We start from the raw sequence: 14,679 nt of genomic DNA, 5'->3' as shown, positions 1-14,679 counted from the left end.
TCCCCCCTCCCTTCCCCGGCCCGCCCCGCCCCGCCGCGCCCTACCCCGCCGGGTCCCGTGCCAGCCGGTCTGAGAACCCGGAAAACCACACTTCCCAGAGCGCACCGCGACCACGAAGGTCACACTACCGTCGTCCGCTCGCCGGCGCCATTTATGTAGAGGGGCAGGGCGGTGCGGCCTGTGATCATGGCGCTGTTCCCGGCCTTTGCGGGTGTTAGTGAGGCTCCCGATAACGGGAGCTCCAGGAAAGGTAAGCACACAAAAGGGATGAAGAAGGCACTCGGCGGGCTAAAGGCGTAGTTTCTCGGCCCCAAGTGTCGGCCCTGTCTTTGGATGTTTATCTACTTATGTCCCAGAGTTCTCCGCGGCGCTGCAAAGCCTTCTGGGAAGGGCTCCTGTCCTCGCCCGGCTTTTTGGGGACTAGAATTGAATAGTTACGGAAGGACGAAGACCTAGGAGTTCCCCCAAACCATTCTTTCTATGAGCCTCAGTTACTTTACCTCAAGTAGACTCCTGGCGCAAATGCTAGGTGTTCTTAATGCCTTCTTTCCTGTTTTACTTATTTCTGAGTGTTTATTGGGTTCAAATCTTTAGGCAGGCTTAGAGCTAGGGGAATTAAGGACCCTAAGTCTATTCAGTTTTTCCATCCAGGCACAGCTACTGGGAATAAGAACTAACATTTATTTATTTATTGAGACCCAACCGTGTGTCAGGTGATGGCATTACATATTTAAGCCTTCAGAGTCCCCGGGTGTCTATTAAATGTCGATGCACAAACAGGCATACCTCTTAGAGGGTGAGGGTTTGGTTCCAGGCCACCGCAGTTAGGGGACTTGTAATCTTGTTGCTGGTGGAGGGTCTTGCGTTTGTAAAAAACTCAATACCTGTGATTCACAATAAAGCGAAGCTCAATCAGAGGAGGTACGCCTGTCGTGATTGCAATTTAAAGTGGTTCTAAGTCATCACTTATGTGGCAGAGCCCAATTGTGTCAGAGACCTCTTACATCCTCTCCTTTAGCTCCTACACGTATTTTTTGTAGCAGTTACCGTAATTGTAATTAATTTCTTACGTGGTGTGATTTTGGTCGTCCTTTAGTAACTGTACCCTCCGTGTGGTCAAGGACAGTGTCTCTAATCACTGTAGCACACTTCGCCCCTTGCAGGAGCCCAGAGTACAGGTCTTTGATAAGTATTTGCTGAATGTACAGACCAGTAGTAGGTACTTAACACAGAAATAACAGGACAGGGTTGGACGTTAGAGATGTCATAGGTGAACTACAGAAATAATGACTTCGACAGGAGGTTCATATAAGGCAGGGGTGTCCCACCTTTTGGCGTCTCTGGGCCACACTGGAAGATGAAGAGTTGTCTTGGGCTGCACATTAAATACTTGCAACATGTACTCACAAAAAATTTTTCATAATGTTTTAAGTAAATGTACGGTTTTGTGTTGGGCCGCATTCACAGCCATCCTGGCCATGCGGCCCATAGGCCACGGGTTGTACACCCCTGGAAGGCTTTCTACTGGAACTAACTTTAGGGATGGGTCTTCAACAGGGTAGGAGCTGGGTAGATGGAGGTAGTGGAAGGGCATTCCAGGGCCTTCAAAGGCATTCAGGAAGGGAAGGAGACCGATATAGAGAACTGCAGATGGTCCAGTGTGTCTGGACATCGAGGGGCATGAAGAGGAGCCTTGGGAAATATGGTTGGGACTGGTGGTGAGGGAGGGTAGTGACTCGAATAACAGGCCAAGGTTTATCCTTCTGTTTTGGAAGGTGAAGTGGAAGGTTTATAAGGGAGTGTTGCTCTTGTCATTTATTCTAACCGGTATTTACTGGACATCTGGGTACCCAGCATCAGAGTAATGTTTGTAAAACTGCTGTTTGTAAAGTACTATATTTTAAAAAATTTAAACGACATTATTACTCATAAGGAAATTAACTGTAATTCTTTAATATCATCTAATTGTCAACGTTCAGATTTCCCAACTTGTCTCAAAAATGGCCTTTTACAGTTGGTTTGTTCAAGTCAGGCTCCAAAAAGATCCAACATTATATTTTGTGGATATGTCTCTTGGGTCTCTTTTAAATATGAAAGTCTCTTCCTCTCCTCTATTTACCCCTGTGATTTATTTGTTGTGGAAACTGGGTCATTTGTTCTATACACACTTCCTACCAAATCCTCATGGTGTCATTTAATATGCTTCTCTATCCCAGTATTTCCTGTAAACTAGTAATTAGATCCAGAGAGTTAATAAGACTCAGGCATAATTTTTTGTAGTTGAAAATACCTCATTGGGGGCGCTCTGCACTTGGTGTTGAATCATACCAGGAGGTCCTGCCATCTCGTTTTCTCTCCCTTAGTGATGTTGCGATCCATCAGTTTTAGTTTCTCATAAACTACTCCCCCACCCGCGTCGTGCTCCCCCTTATGGCAAAGCCTCCATTGCACCCTTAAAACCCTTTCTTGTACCTTCTGAAAGACTTTGGGAAGTCACACTCTTTGTGGGGTTTTTTGACATTTGTATCACTTTATCTTTCCTCCAAGCTGTCATCGCCGTCTAGAATCTTTATGTAAGAAAGTACTGGAATTATTGGGGGGCATCTCTTCATATGAGGGCATCTGCATATTGTTTCATCTTCCCCCACTTTTCCTTTGTTCATTCTAGAATCCAATTATTGTGGAAATAATTGTGATCTCAGAGAGCAACAGGAGCTGTTTTCACATGCCTCTTGCCAGGAACTAAGCCCAAGGGAAGGGAACCAACCCCAGAAGGAAAAAAGAGACAGTAGAAGAAAGATGGTGTGAAGAGTTGTTTAGCCCTTACTGGGTATGACCTTACACATCACTTAATCCCTGTGAGCCTTAGTTTCCTCTTCTGTACAGGAGAGATCATAATCCTCCCTAGAGGGTTGCTGTGAGGATTAAAAGATATAAGGATGTAGAGTGCGAAACCTGGTGCTTGGCCTACTGTAGACACTTTGTAAATTAGAATCCCTTTCTTTCCCTTTTTCCTGTGCTTTTTAATATACTTTCCTCCTTAGGAATTTTCCTTCCTCCCCTTTATCACAAATATTTATTAAACTCCTACTAATGTATGCCAGACATTGATTCCACTTCTGGGGATGAAGCAGTGAATAAAATCAAGTACCTGTCATCAACCACTAGCATACAGAATATATAAAGAACTCTTACAACTCTGATAAAAAGACAATCCAATTAAATGGACAAAAGATTGGAATAGCTATTTCTCCTCCAGTATGAATGACCGATAAACACACGAAAAGTTACTCAACATCAGCAGTCACCAGGGAAATGGAAGTCAAAACTACAATGAGAAAACACCCCCACTCAAACGACTGTAATAGAAAAGACAGAGACGAACAAGTTGGCAAGGATGTGGAGAAATTGGAATCCTCATACATTGTTAATCAAGTGTAAAATGGTGCCGCCAGTTTGCAAAACAGTCTGGCAGAACTGCCAGCATGCTGCCGTTACCCAGCAATTCTGCTCCTCGATACTCACCCAAGAGAAATGAAGACATATGTTCATATAAAAACCGGCACATGAATGTTCATGGCAGTGTTATTCCTAATAGTCTCACAGTGGAAACTACCCAAGTACCCATCAACTGATGAATGGGTAAAATGTGGCATAATCCATGGAATACTGTTCCGCAATAAAGCAGTGATACATGCTAAAGCATGGATGAACATCGAAAACGTCAAGTGAAAGAAGCCAATTACAAAAGACCGTATATTGTATGATCTTGTTTATATTAAATGTCCAAAACAGGCAAATCTGTAGAGAAAAAATACTAGTGGTTGCCTAGGGTTGGGAGTTGGGGTCAGAGAGTAGGGGGCGGGTGATGGAGAGCCTGCTAATAGGTGTGGGGGTTTTGGGGGGTGAAGAGAATGTTCTAAAATTATTTTATGGTGGTATTGTATCATATTCTAAATACTCTAAAACCTTGTGAATTATACACTTTATATGGTTGAACCTTATGGTATATAAATTATGTCCCAGTACAACTGTTAAAAAATCTAATTACCCTTCTCTTTCTAAGATTTTATTTATTTACTTTTAGAGAGAGGGGAAGGGAGGGAGAAAGAGAGAGAGAAACATTGATCGGTTGCCTCTCATATGCCCCCAACTGGGGACCTGACCCGCAACCCAGGCATGTGCCCTGACTGGAAATCGAATCGGTGACCTTTCAGGCTGGCACCCGATCCACTGAGCCACACCAGCCAGGGCCCTTCTCTTCTAACTGCGACCGTTTTGTGGGTTCTTCCTCCTCAGCGTATGGATGTGCTCTGGCACCCGTCCTAGAACCAGACGGGACAAATACACCCCTGCTGCCACGGGCCCAAGCTTTTTTCCTTTCCTTCACAGCTAAGACCCCTAAAAGTCAGAAAATAAGTAATTTAGAAATAGTTCATTGTAGAAGAGTTAGAAATTGATGGGTAAGCAGCAAAAAAGTAAAAATAAAAAAAAAATCAGACGTTTAATCTCAGCACCCGTAGATAGTCATTGTTAACATCGTGTATAATTTCAGCATCAGTTAGAAAAGTTGACGCCTTGTGTTTTTTTCAAAGAGGAGGACCGTTTGCTGTAAGGAATGGTTTCTGTTAAGTTACCTAACTACAGAACATGGGAATGTTCTTTTAAAGAAAGATATCGTAGTCTTCTGTAAGAATTTTAAGCATGGTAGGCTTTTATGCATGGTTTGGTTTTTAACTTTTTGGAATTGCCTACATCGAATTTGAGGTCATTAAAACCTAGAGCTTCAAAGCTTTCGTGCTCATTAGAGTACAGATGGACCGCCTGGAACATCGTTGCCTTTTAGGCCACATTTCTTACACGGCTTTTGCTTAAGCCCCAGCCTGATATCACAGAGGATTTCAGTCTTAAATATTTTGGAGTGTGTGAAAGCCCCGTACCCTGTGAAATAAAAATTTCACGGATTCCTTTGGCCCCTGTGGACCGTTGTAAATGTTTGGCTGACACTGGCTGTGAGTTCGGATGCCAGCTGGTAAGATGGATTTCCTGCCTCAGAAACCGTATTGAGCTCATTTCATTGATCTGTTCTCTCTTTTGCACGTGCAGAATTAGATTGGCTGAGCAACCCAAGCTTTTGTGTTGGGACCATAACAACTCTGAGCCAACAAACTGAAGAGGCCTCAGCGCTCGTTTCTGAAGGGTCACCGCTGACGAGGTAGTATTTTTGGTAGAGGGAGTTTTAGTCTTTGTCAGTGTGCCATCTATGGCTTAGCTCGAATGGTGCTCCTCAGAAAATCCCGTGACAAAAGAGCTCCGTAAAACTCTTAAAGTAATGAGGTGATTGATCTCTGCCTGTTTTCCCTTACCTCACCCTTACAGATTCGTCTTTTTTCCCCTTTGCATTGCTTCCTGACACGGTCACTGCCAGTAATTAGGCCATGAGGGAAATGGCATTGTTGTGATCCTTAAGTAACTTTACTGGCCTCATTAGTAACCCTTAGACTATCGATAAACATGGAATTCAGATAGTTCCAACACATTTGTAAAAATAGGAGGAGCTCGCATAATATAATGTGGGGAAGGGAAAAATTCCCATTTCCCTCCTCTGGTTGTTTTTGGCTGGCCAAATAATAAATCAATAGGAGGCAGATTGACAAGAGGAAATCACATTTAATATCATGCACATGGGAACCCCACATACAGGAGGGATCCAGAGACCCTGAGTATGTGAGCCGTAAAAAGGGGGGTTGAGGTGTAGCAGACTCCCTGAGCGAGGGATGAGGTAAGGCCCCTTGGGGGCTGCAAAAGGCCACAGCAGTGACCAGAGGGGCAAACAATTCATAAACACAAGTTTGCCCTGCCCCGTAAATGTGTCGAAAAAAGTTATCTCTGATCATCTCTCATGGGCACGGCCTCTAATTCAAAGTCTTTCAGGTAGTTAAGGGAGAAGGGAGAACTTTCTCTTGAGCCAGAAGCTAAAATTGCCTTTAGCTCAAAGTAATCTGCGTACCCCTGAGGCACATCTTGGTGTGGCTCGTGCTGGACCCTGACCATAACACGTGATAAAATCTCATGAAAATTTTGAGAGAAGCGGAATGGTACACTTTTCTACCCAGCTTTGAAAGAACTGTGGGAGATCACTGAATTGAGAAATGTGCTCTCTCGCCATTATAGACTAGATGGTCTGTTAACACGATGAACCCCGGGAAGCCAGGGACCCTAAAAGCAGAAGGAGCCTTCAGAAATCGGGAACAGTTAATGCATGAGAGGGAGTGGTTTGTAGGCATTTCAGTAATGATGAGCTCATATAACCGTCAAAAACGAGGACTGGAATTAAAGCTTTTTTTTTTTTTTTTTGGCATTAAGAACATGCTGGTATAATATGTAGCACTGAAAATAAACCTTTTATAATGTTGCTTTTAAAAATACTATAGTTGATAAAATAACTGTAGATTACTTCGATTTAAAAGTGTATGTATATGAAAGTATAGGTTTAGAAGCTAAAGTCTGTGTGAGCATTTTTAGAATTTCCTTTTGTATTCTCATATATTTGTTTGGCTACTTATTTGCATGATATTTTCCCTAATCTCTTGGGAAAATTCTAATGTGATTTTTTCAAACAGGAGTCCTCTGAAATCAGAGTCTTCAGAAGAAAGTGACGCAAACGAAAAGCTCAGACAAACCAGCAGAAAGAGGAAGAAAGAGAAAAAGAAGAAAAGGAAGCATCAGCACCACAAGAAAACCAGGAGAAGACGAGGGCAGCCAGGCAGCAGTGCATCCGAGTCGGACGCTGGTTCTGAGAAGGACAAGCCCTCCCGAGGCCTCCGAGACGGCAGAAGAGAGTCAGAGAGGCCGAGGTACGTTTCTGCCCTGGGTACCTGTGGTGTTTTACAGCGAGCCTTCAGTTTTCCTCCCTCACTTGCTGCCGCAGGTCAGACACTCGCGCGACTGTTCAACGCAATCAAAACGGAGTCAATAAATACCTCGGGAAACAACAGAGCTCTACCATTTGGTCAGCCTAAAAAAAAGAGAGCGTCAACAAATCAGGGCCACGATTTTGTTCGAGAAATGTTAACTGGGCACAGCAATGAGTGTGTTGAAATCTGATTTAGACAAAAAGTCTTTGGGAAATTTGAAGGATGGGAAATGTGCCACCCAGTGGTGTAGGGGCTAGTTCACCGGGAGGGGCCTTTGGCCTCCAGGCGTACAAAGAGGAAGAGAAATGTCTTCTCTTCACTGTGAAGTATCTTCCTTTCAGTCATTCCCATTACCAACCCTCCCCTCCCCCACTCTTTGGTGAATGTTAATTATAGCCCTTAACGTAGTGGATGCTTTTGTCCTTTTCTTACTTCACATTTGTTTGGACACTGTGTTGAAGCCATGAAATAGCTCGGGACCACAGTTTCTCCCTTCCTTGGGGCCTTCATTTCTCCATTTGTTGCACTGGTGTCTACCCTGAGCATACAGTTAAGTCATTCTGCAGAACGGTCTCAGCGTAGGTGCTCCGTGATGGCTCCTCCTCTCTGCCTAGGCTGACCCCCTCCTGCAGAGGGAGGCACCTTGCCCAGGGGCTGGGACAGTCAGTATGTGGTGAAAATACTTGAATTATTCCTCATGTAACTTTTTGTCTTTGTTCATACAGTCTAGAAGAGAGAATAGTTAAGCACCTGGCCAAAGCATACTAAGAAAGTTAGTGTTACTAAGATTTTTGCAATTCTTGAGGGTGATTTGCTTTTGCTGGGTGCTCAGACGTCCCACTGATGGCGGGGATGCTCAGTGTGGGAGCACCTTTGGAGCCTGGCCTGGAGAGTCACCATCAGAGAGGCCAACACTGCAGTCTCCCAGGATCCTGCTGTCGTCTGCCCCGTGTGGGAAGACACTGCTGGCCTTTGGGGGACCAGGCTTATTTAGCCCTCTGTGCATCTCAGGTGCCACACCTGTAACCCAGACTTGCTCTAGGAGGAAAAATAAAGGGGCCAAGCAAAGGTCTAAATTCGACTGAATTTATGTGGGCAGAGACCATGTCCCCTTTTCTGGCCATGGCATGCCCCAGCCTTGGCACAGGGCTGGGTACATAGTAACATATCCTGAATACATTTCTGTTATGTGAATGAATGAATATACAGACTCTGGCACAAATAATGCCCCCTGTTTTTAATTACAAAATCATGAGCCTGTACCGTATTTTTCGGACTATAAGACGTACCTTTTCACCCAAATTTGGGGGGGGAAGTGGAGGTGCGTCTAACAGTCTTAATGTAGCTTACCTGGCTTGCTTGTGGGGGGGGGGCAGTGGAGCAGGTTTTTCCCCCCTATTTTCCTCCTCTAAAACCTAGGTGTGCCTTATAGTCCGACAAATACAGGTAATTCCTTAGTGTAACAATATCACCCTCAAGCACACCATATGGCATTTTAGGTGAAATGTCCCCAGAGGCTACAGCTCCTCACTGACCTTTGTTTCCTGGGATGACTTCTTCCCCACCTTCAGGGGCAGGCTCCTCCCTGCGCACAGCCCGACCACATGCTGGGTCCTGACCTCAATACCCAACAGGGGAGGGCTGAGGGCTTGTTGACTCCCCAGGGGTGGTCTGCAGCTGGCCCTTTTTTTTTTTTCCACCCTCAGTTGGCATTCTGGGATGCATCACTCTCTTCCTCTCCTTCATCGCCCCTTACGGTTTTCATTGACAGAACCCCCTCCACATTTGTTCTGGAGGGGAATGTGTTCATGTCACCACGCATTTTAACCTGAGACACGGCGCTCAAATATTTATTGAATTGCTACTTTGTGTCCCTGAAATACCATTCTCTTGTATTCCCAGCCAAGAATGACTTAGAGGCTTCCAGAATCTTGTTGTTTGGGAAGAACCAGAAAGCAGAAGTAACAACAGATAATGGCTGTTGTGACCTGTGGGTGGCATCTGTGTCAGCAGCATTGTGAACTGATTTTCTTTAGAGGAGGAAAGATGTCCGATGCCCCCAAACCCTTCCCCCTCTCATTTGGCTCCTAGGGACGTGGCTCCATTTGTAGCTGAGATGGAAGTCTGCCAGCTGACAAGCTGGGTCAAAGGCATGACTCCGAGTCTGGTCTTACAGTGGGCTCTCTGCCCTTTAGTAGGAGGCCGGTGCTTACTGCAGAACTCTGTACTCAGAGCGCAGACTGGAAAACGAGGCTTGGGCTGGGCCTGAGTGACATCTGACGTCGAACTGGTCACAGCTGTTGAATCAATAACCTGAGCACTTTTCAAATAAGGTGACGAGGGAGCAGCCCTTTTTTTCCTTTTTTAAAGAAAAAAAACTACAAATATATTCGAAATGCAGGTTACAATAATTTAAATGGAGTACTTGAAAAAGAACACCTGTATATTCCTCAGGTTAATTTCTGAGATGACTTCTCTTTTGATAAGGTGCCGCTTCGTGGTGACAGTTTCTGTGTTGTATTTTAAGACTGGTTTTTGGAGCGGGTGTCCTCTCCCTCTGTGTGGCACGGATGCGTTTCTGTCCTCAGTTCCCTTCGTGCTGCGTGGAGTTGGAAATGCCTACCCCCCGTGTCTCTGCCTACGGGAAATGTGTGACGGGAAGGTCTGTAAGTGCCGCTCCCGGTCTCTCCCCTCCCCTGGCCCCACAGTCAGGAAAACAGTGCCTCCGTGGACACCGGACACCGCCTCGTCTGGCTCGAGGACGTTCAGGCTCTGACGGAAGAAACCTTCAGAACAGATAAGAAGCCAGACCCTGCCAACTGGGAATACAAGTCCCTGTACCGAGGAGACATAGCAAGGTATCCGTCCTGGAGCCTCCCCTGATTTCCCTGGGCGTCCACCGCCATCTGTTTCTCATGCCCCTGCTGGCGGACACCGGGCTCTGCCCAGCAGTGCTGGGCTGTGAGGAGCAACGCTGCCCAGAGCCTCTGTGCCCATCTGAGTGTGGGCGCAGGGTTCCCTTTTCCTTGGGTAAACACCTAAGGAATAGAATTGCTGGGTCATAGGGTAGATCTGTGTTTAGCTTTTTAAATTTTTTTTTAAAGATTTTATTTATTTATTTTAGAGAGCAGGGAAGGGAGGGAGAAAGAGAGGGAGAGAAGCATCAGTGTGCAAGAGAACATCGGTCAGTTGCCTCCCGCACACCCCCAACCGGACACCCGGCCTGCAGCCCAGGCGTGTGCCCTGACCTGGAATCAAACCAGCGACCTTTCACTTTGTGGGACAAACCCAACTAACTGAGCCACGCCGGCCGAGAATATGTTTAGTTTTTGAGAGAAACCGCCAGACCTTTCCCAAAGTGGCTGTGCCAGTTATCTTCCCGTCAGCAGCAGACGGGAGTCCTGGTGACGCCACAGACCGCGCGCCAGCATTTGGTGTTGCCGGCCTTCTTAGTTTTGGCCGTTTGGGTGGGCACGTGGTGTCTCTTTGTGGTTTTAATTTGCATTTCCTTGATGACTAATGATGTTGAACACTTTTTTATGTGTTTATTGGCCATTCATGTCTTCTTTTGTGAATTCTGTTCAGATCTTCTGCCCATTTTTAAATTGGGTTGTTTATATAACATACATACCAAAAAGTGCACAATTTTCCTGAGCTTTTGTGCAGATATTCAGCAGTCATGTGTTTGTAACTCTGGGGACGCCTACATGTTCCATAAAAGCATCTAGAACCCAGCCTCTTTTCCCCTAGAGTAGAAAATAGCCAGATGTAATTTTGTTTGACATACTTTGTTTCAGGATTTAAAAAAACCTTAGACCTACATGTGATCTCTTGAAGTGGGGACACAGGACAGTGCCGAGGAGCAGGGACTGCTCGAGGAGACGGCTGGCCTGGTGTCGCCCGAGGTCTTGGTCCCCTTCTTCAGAAGCAGTGTGAAAGGGGACAGTGATACCCGCCTTGCCTGTCACGTGATCGTGACGGTCAAATAACGTCACGTAGGTGACAGTAGTTGAGCTACGAAGCTCCAGGAAATTATAAATTACCAAGATCTAGACGCCAGGCACTATCTTAAATTCATGAGATGTTAATGAGGCCTCGAAGTGTTGGAAGAGTAAGTCAAAGGGGCAGAAAAAGTTAATTGCTAATCCTCATATTTCTCTAAATAGAAACAGTTTGAAGATAAGGCAAGTTTGAATGTGCGCAGTTACCTTGCATAACGAGCCTTTAAGTCTGGTGAGCTTTCACTCATTCAGAGCCAGTGCACACATTCCCTCAGTTGTTTTTCCTCTTTCTCAAATGCAAGGTACAAGAGGAAAGGAGACTCCTGCCTCGGCATCAACCCTAAGAAGCAGTGCGTGTCCTGGGAGGGGGCTTCCACGGCAAAGAAGCGCTCACGCAGGCGTGCTGAGCGCTACTTCACGAAGAAGAGCGTGGGGTTGATGAATGTCGATGGGGTTGCCGTCAGCGGTAGGACCGAACCTCTCTCGTCCGAGCCGGTGTCCTTTATCCCAGTGAAAGGCTTGGACGACGTGGTTCCTCCCGTTACAACCTGGCTGAACCCTCTGGGGATTTATGATCAGTCTACCACGCAGTGGTTACAAGGACAGGGCCCTTCAGAGCAGGAGTCAAAGCAGCCAGACGTAGAGCCAGACCGAGAGGACACGCTTCTCAAGGCCAAGGTGGAGGAGTTCAACAGGAGGGTGCGGGAGAATCCTCGGGACGTTCAGCTGTGGATGGCATTTGTTGCTTTTCAGGTAAGTTTTGTTGTCCCAGTTCTCTTAGCGGGGCAGTCCTCATTTTGGGCGAGTGATGTACTGTGCCGGTCTTTTTGAGCTCCTTCCTGCGAGGACCCCTTGTAGGCACTGGGCACCTACAAGTTACTGGAATACAGCCCTTGCCCTGGGCTTGCCCCAAGTGCGGCGGGAAGACCGGCGTGTGAAGAACATGTGCAGTCCGGGGTGGTAAAGGCTTTAATGCGTAATTTGGGGATGGACGAGGGGGTGACTTGCCCTAGAGAGTAGTAGGGAAGGGCTTCCGAGCGAAGGTGAAATTTGAGCGGAATCTGGAAAGGAGAGTAGATGGTCACCGTGCAGGGGCGGCATTCGGGGGTGTGCACAGGCTGGTGGGGGAGGGGCTGCTCGCCGAGGTACCTGGTTACAGCTGTGTGCTCCCTTTCTGAGATGCACGGGTTCTCCGAGTTCCACTCAGTGTTTTGAGCCACTTACACAACTGTATTTTGTCCCACATTTGACTGTTTTAATGGTAAAGTTGACTCTTCAGAAAAGGTTTTCAAGGCCTTGCATGCTGGTTATTGATACATGAATCTAAGTGTTAAATGACAGGGAGTGGTTAGGCTGATAAACACAAGAACCAATTCTCTCGGTGACACAGGCACCCGAGGAACTGAGTTTCCATTAGAAGAAATTGTGATAAACCAGACTTTCAAGAAAGTCTGAATAGCAGTCCATTTTGAGAGGTGAGATACCCATTGGGGCCTGTCGGTAACTTGATGAGCAGAATCAGAGGATCCCCCGTTCCCTTTGCATTTCTCAGTGGGTCTTTTTCTCGTTGAGGACGAGGTCATGAAAAGCCCTGGCCTGTATGCCATCGAGGAAGGAGGGCAGGAGAAGCGGAAGAGGTCCCTGAAGCTCATTCTGGAGAAGAAGCTGGCCATTCTGGAGCGAGCCATTGAGAGCAACCAGAGCAGCGTGGACCTGAAACTGGCCAAGCTGAAGCTCTGTGCAGAGTTCTGGGAGCCCTCCACGCTAGTCAAAGAGTGGCAGAAGCTGATCTTTCTACATCCCAACAATACCGCCCTCTGGCAGAAATACCTTTTATTTTGCCAGAGCCAGTTCAGCACCTTTTCAGTATCAAAAATTCACAGTCTTTATGGAAAATGCCTGAGTACTTTGTCGGCCGTGAAGGATGGCAGCATCTTGTCTCACCCTGAGCTGCCTGGCACCGAGGAGGCCATGTTTGGTAAGGAGACAGGGACCAGATCCATTTATGTGGGAGGAATTATACTTTTTTTAAAAGATTTTGTTTATTTATTCTTAGAGAGAGGGGAAGGGAGGGAGAAAGAGAGGGAGAGAAACATCAATGTGTGGTTGCCTGTCATGTGCCCCCTACTGGGAACCTAGCCCTCAACCCAGGCATGTGCCCTGACTGGGAATTGAACTGGCGACCCTTGGATTCGCTGGCTGGCATTCAGTCCACTGAACCACACCAGCCAGAGCAGAAATTATATTTTTGACTGTAGTTGAAAACGAGCATTTATTTTGGCTTATTTCAGAAAACTCTTAAGTTGATAAATCTGATTGATAAATTGATAAAATTGGTTAATCAAGAAAAAAACTATTGCAACTCCTCTTGACCATAGCAGATTCTCCCTACTCCAGCCCCTTAGTAGTGCTGGCGGGGGTGGGGTGGGGGTGGCATTGGAGGCAGTGAGTGAGGGAAGTACCACTGCCGAGAAGCACCTGCCTCTCTCCTCACTGACCAGGGCGGCACAGTCGGGATCTGGACCTCTCGGGCTGCTGATGGCCTTGTCCATTGCGATGCATGTGCCACTTGCATCCAGTTCTTGGGGGTCAGGCAGTGATGCTCGTGGGGCGCCCTGACCGACTGGAACTCACTGCGTAGATATTTAGGCTATTGATACTGTACTGTTAACATTTTTGGTGTGTCCCGAGGAGCCTGGAATATTAATTCTGTCCGGGTATGAGATCTCAGGGGCGGCATGCTGTGCAGGAGCTAGAGTATCGCTCTTGACTTGACCCCTGGGCTTGCCCTTCATTGGTTTTGGTGTGTCCTTGGGTAGGTTCCGTCACCTGTTTGAGCTCCAGTTTCTCCCCCAGTACCGATAGTATGACACCTGCTTCACAGGATGTTGTGCACGGGAGGTGACACACAGTCAGTCGAGCTCAGTATCAGGCAGTCATTCGATCAAAACCTGCTATCACAATGAGCTAAAGGTAAAAACCCACCGTTCTAAAGTAACGAGCATTCACCACGCTGACGTGAAGAGCCTGTACTTGAAGTCACTGGAGATGTGCCCACATAGCTCTGTGTTACTTACGGAGCACATAACCCGAAGCTCCTTGTTAGGCGTCGAGTGGAACCGGACCCCAGTGAGGGCAAACTCAAAGTTCCAAACGTGGAACGGGGATTGGTGTACAGCCAGCCCGGGCACATGATGAGGGTTGCTGGCGAATAGTGCCATCTAGTGGTCAACAGAATACAGATCTTGGCTTTCTGGTTTTAAAAAATCTACTTTGCCATCCTTTTCCTGGAATTTTTCTTGTAGTAATGAGCTTTGAGTTTCTGGTAATGAATATTTAGGCCAATCTCTTGCCTAATGTTTATGTACACGTACTTTTTATTGTTCATATTTGTATTCTGTGCCAGTGTCACATAAAAATTAGATTAAGCACGCTTTGATTCCAGTACTGTTGTGAGTCCTTGTAAGCCAGGACGTGCAGGTAGGACAGCTTTGAGATGTGACGGTGACTCACTTCAGGGAGATGCTGTCCCGTTCGACTGTGCCTTAGGAGCGCCCTTCTTCCCCTGCGGGCAGTAACCTGGCTCCCTTGCGTCTGCCTGCTTCCAGCGCTCTTCCTGCAGCAGTGCCACCTCCTGCGCCAGGCCGGTCACTCGGAGAAAGCCGTCTCTCTGTTCCAGGCCATGATCGACTTCACCTTCTTCAAACCCGACAGCGTGAAAGGCCTGCCCACCAAAGGACAGGTGCAGCTCTGCTTTCCTC

At 46.8% G+C, this 14,679-nt stretch overlaps 1 protein-coding gene across 2 annotated transcripts in view; it reads left to right on the top strand.

Moving 5' to 3' along the window:
* The first annotated feature begins 100 nt into the window (after positions 1–100).
* The window catches only part of NRDE2 (NRDE-2, necessary for RNA interference, domain containing), a 37,655-nt gene continuing 23,076 nt past the window's right edge, over positions 101–14,679 (top strand). For both annotated transcript variants that reach the window (XR_008427287.2, XM_024567633.4), the window contains exons 1-7: positions 101–250; positions 5,107–5,215; positions 6,624–6,857; positions 9,626–9,775; positions 11,221–11,671; positions 12,491–12,896; positions 14,527–14,660. Coding sequence is in view for 1 of the 2 variants with exons in the window: in XM_024567633.4 (XP_024423401.2) it covers positions 187–250; positions 5,107–5,215; positions 6,624–6,857; positions 9,626–9,775; positions 11,221–11,671; positions 12,491–12,896; positions 14,527–14,660 (1,548 nt within the window). In the remaining variant the exon portion in view is untranslated. The remainder of the gene's footprint in view (positions 251–5,106; positions 5,216–6,623; positions 6,858–9,625; positions 9,776–11,220; positions 11,672–12,490; positions 12,897–14,526; positions 14,661–14,679) is intronic.

This window comes from Desmodus rotundus, chromosome 7 (assembly GCF_022682495.2).
Source record: "Desmodus rotundus isolate HL8 chromosome 7, HLdesRot8A.1, whole genome shotgun sequence".
Classification (NCBI taxonomy): Eukaryota; Metazoa; Chordata; class Mammalia; order Chiroptera; family Phyllostomidae; genus Desmodus; species Desmodus rotundus.
This window is presented reverse-complemented; position numbering and strand designations above follow the sequence as displayed.